The sequence below is a fragment of the Somniosus microcephalus genome, chromosome 29, assembly GCF_052327205.1.
Source record: "Somniosus microcephalus isolate GS21.2 chromosome 29, FLI_Smic_1.0, whole genome shotgun sequence".
Lineage (NCBI taxonomy): Eukaryota > Metazoa > Chordata > Chondrichthyes > Squaliformes > Somniosidae > Somniosus > Somniosus microcephalus.
Window position 1 is genome coordinate 6582920 of NC_141015.1, and position 1134 is coordinate 6584053.

The 1134-nt window shown below is 46.2% G+C and overlaps 1 protein-coding gene across 1 annotated transcript; it reads right to left on the reverse strand.

Annotated features, from left to right (window-relative positions):
• Nucleotides 1-224: 224 nt before the first annotated feature.
• On the reverse strand, nt 225-677 carry LOC147098442 (histone H2A type 2-C-like). Its single transcript, XM_085970067.1, has one exon. It carries the CDS (start codon nt 647-649, stop codon nt 260-262), a length of 390 nt encoding a protein of 129 aa, XP_085826193.1. The 5' UTR covers nt 650-677; the 3' UTR covers nt 225-259.
• Between the last annotated feature and the right edge of the window lie 457 nt (nt 678-1134).

Here is a 1134-nt window from a genome sequence, read left to right on the forward strand (position 1 = left end):
CACTCACTCACAAGTTCATACAGGATACCAATTGTATGTTACTCTGTATGTGTGGCAGCGTTTGATTGTCAGGTGAGTGAGGGATAGATAACTTAATGGGCGAATCTGTGAATTTCAAAGCAGAATTAAAGATTTAACATGTTAATTTAGATCTGAGGTAATTGTGACCCATAGAACAGAACAGTAACCAGCCCTTTCAAAGATAATGTGGGTGGCTCTGAAAAGAGCCTTTGGGTTATTAGTTTGAATCTTGTGCGCTTTACTTGCTCTTGGAGCTGGCGGTGCTGGTTTTCTTGGGCAGCAGCACCGCCTGGATATTAGGCAGCACCCCGCCCTGAGCGATGGTCACCTTTCCCAGCAACTTGTTGAGCTCCTCGTCGTTGCGGATGGCCAGCTGCAGGTGTCTGGGGATGATGCGGGTCTTCTTGTTGTCCCGGGCCGCGTTGCCGGCCAGCTCCAGGATTTCAGCGGTCAGATACTCGAGCACAGCAGCCATGTACACCGGGGCTCCGGCACCCACACGCTGAGCGTAGTTACCCTTTCGCAGGTGCCTGTGAACACGGCCCACAGGGAACTGCAGTCCGGCCCGGGATGAGCGAGACTTGGCTTTGGCCCGAGTTTTACCGCTGGTTTTTCCTCTTCCAGACATTTCCACAATCAATACGGTAATAGAAAGAATGAAAATCTCCTCCCACATCTGCCTTTCTTATACCTTCTGGAGGAATGCAGATAGCGAACTTCTGATTGGTCGCACTGTGGTGAATTTCATTGGTGCTTTCCGGTGACCAATCACAGTCTGCTTTTCCCGCCAATGAAAAGTGAGTGGAAATAACTGTTCTCAAGTCAGACCGCCAACGATTTTTTAATTTCAAAAAGCCCGCCAATATTTTCCTAACGAAAATTTAATTAATTTAATAAATTCACCATTAGCCAAATAATTCCGAAATTTTTTTTTCTTCCTTTTGTCTTATTCCATCTCTCCCTTGCAAATTCCAGGCTGTTACAATCAGGATTAATTCCGCGTTCAATTTGAAACTGCAACGGGCGGGAATCAATTTCCATTGACTTTGAAACGGGACACATTCCAGCTCAATCTTTGTAAAAGCGAGGTTTCACAGATTATCGATCGATCAT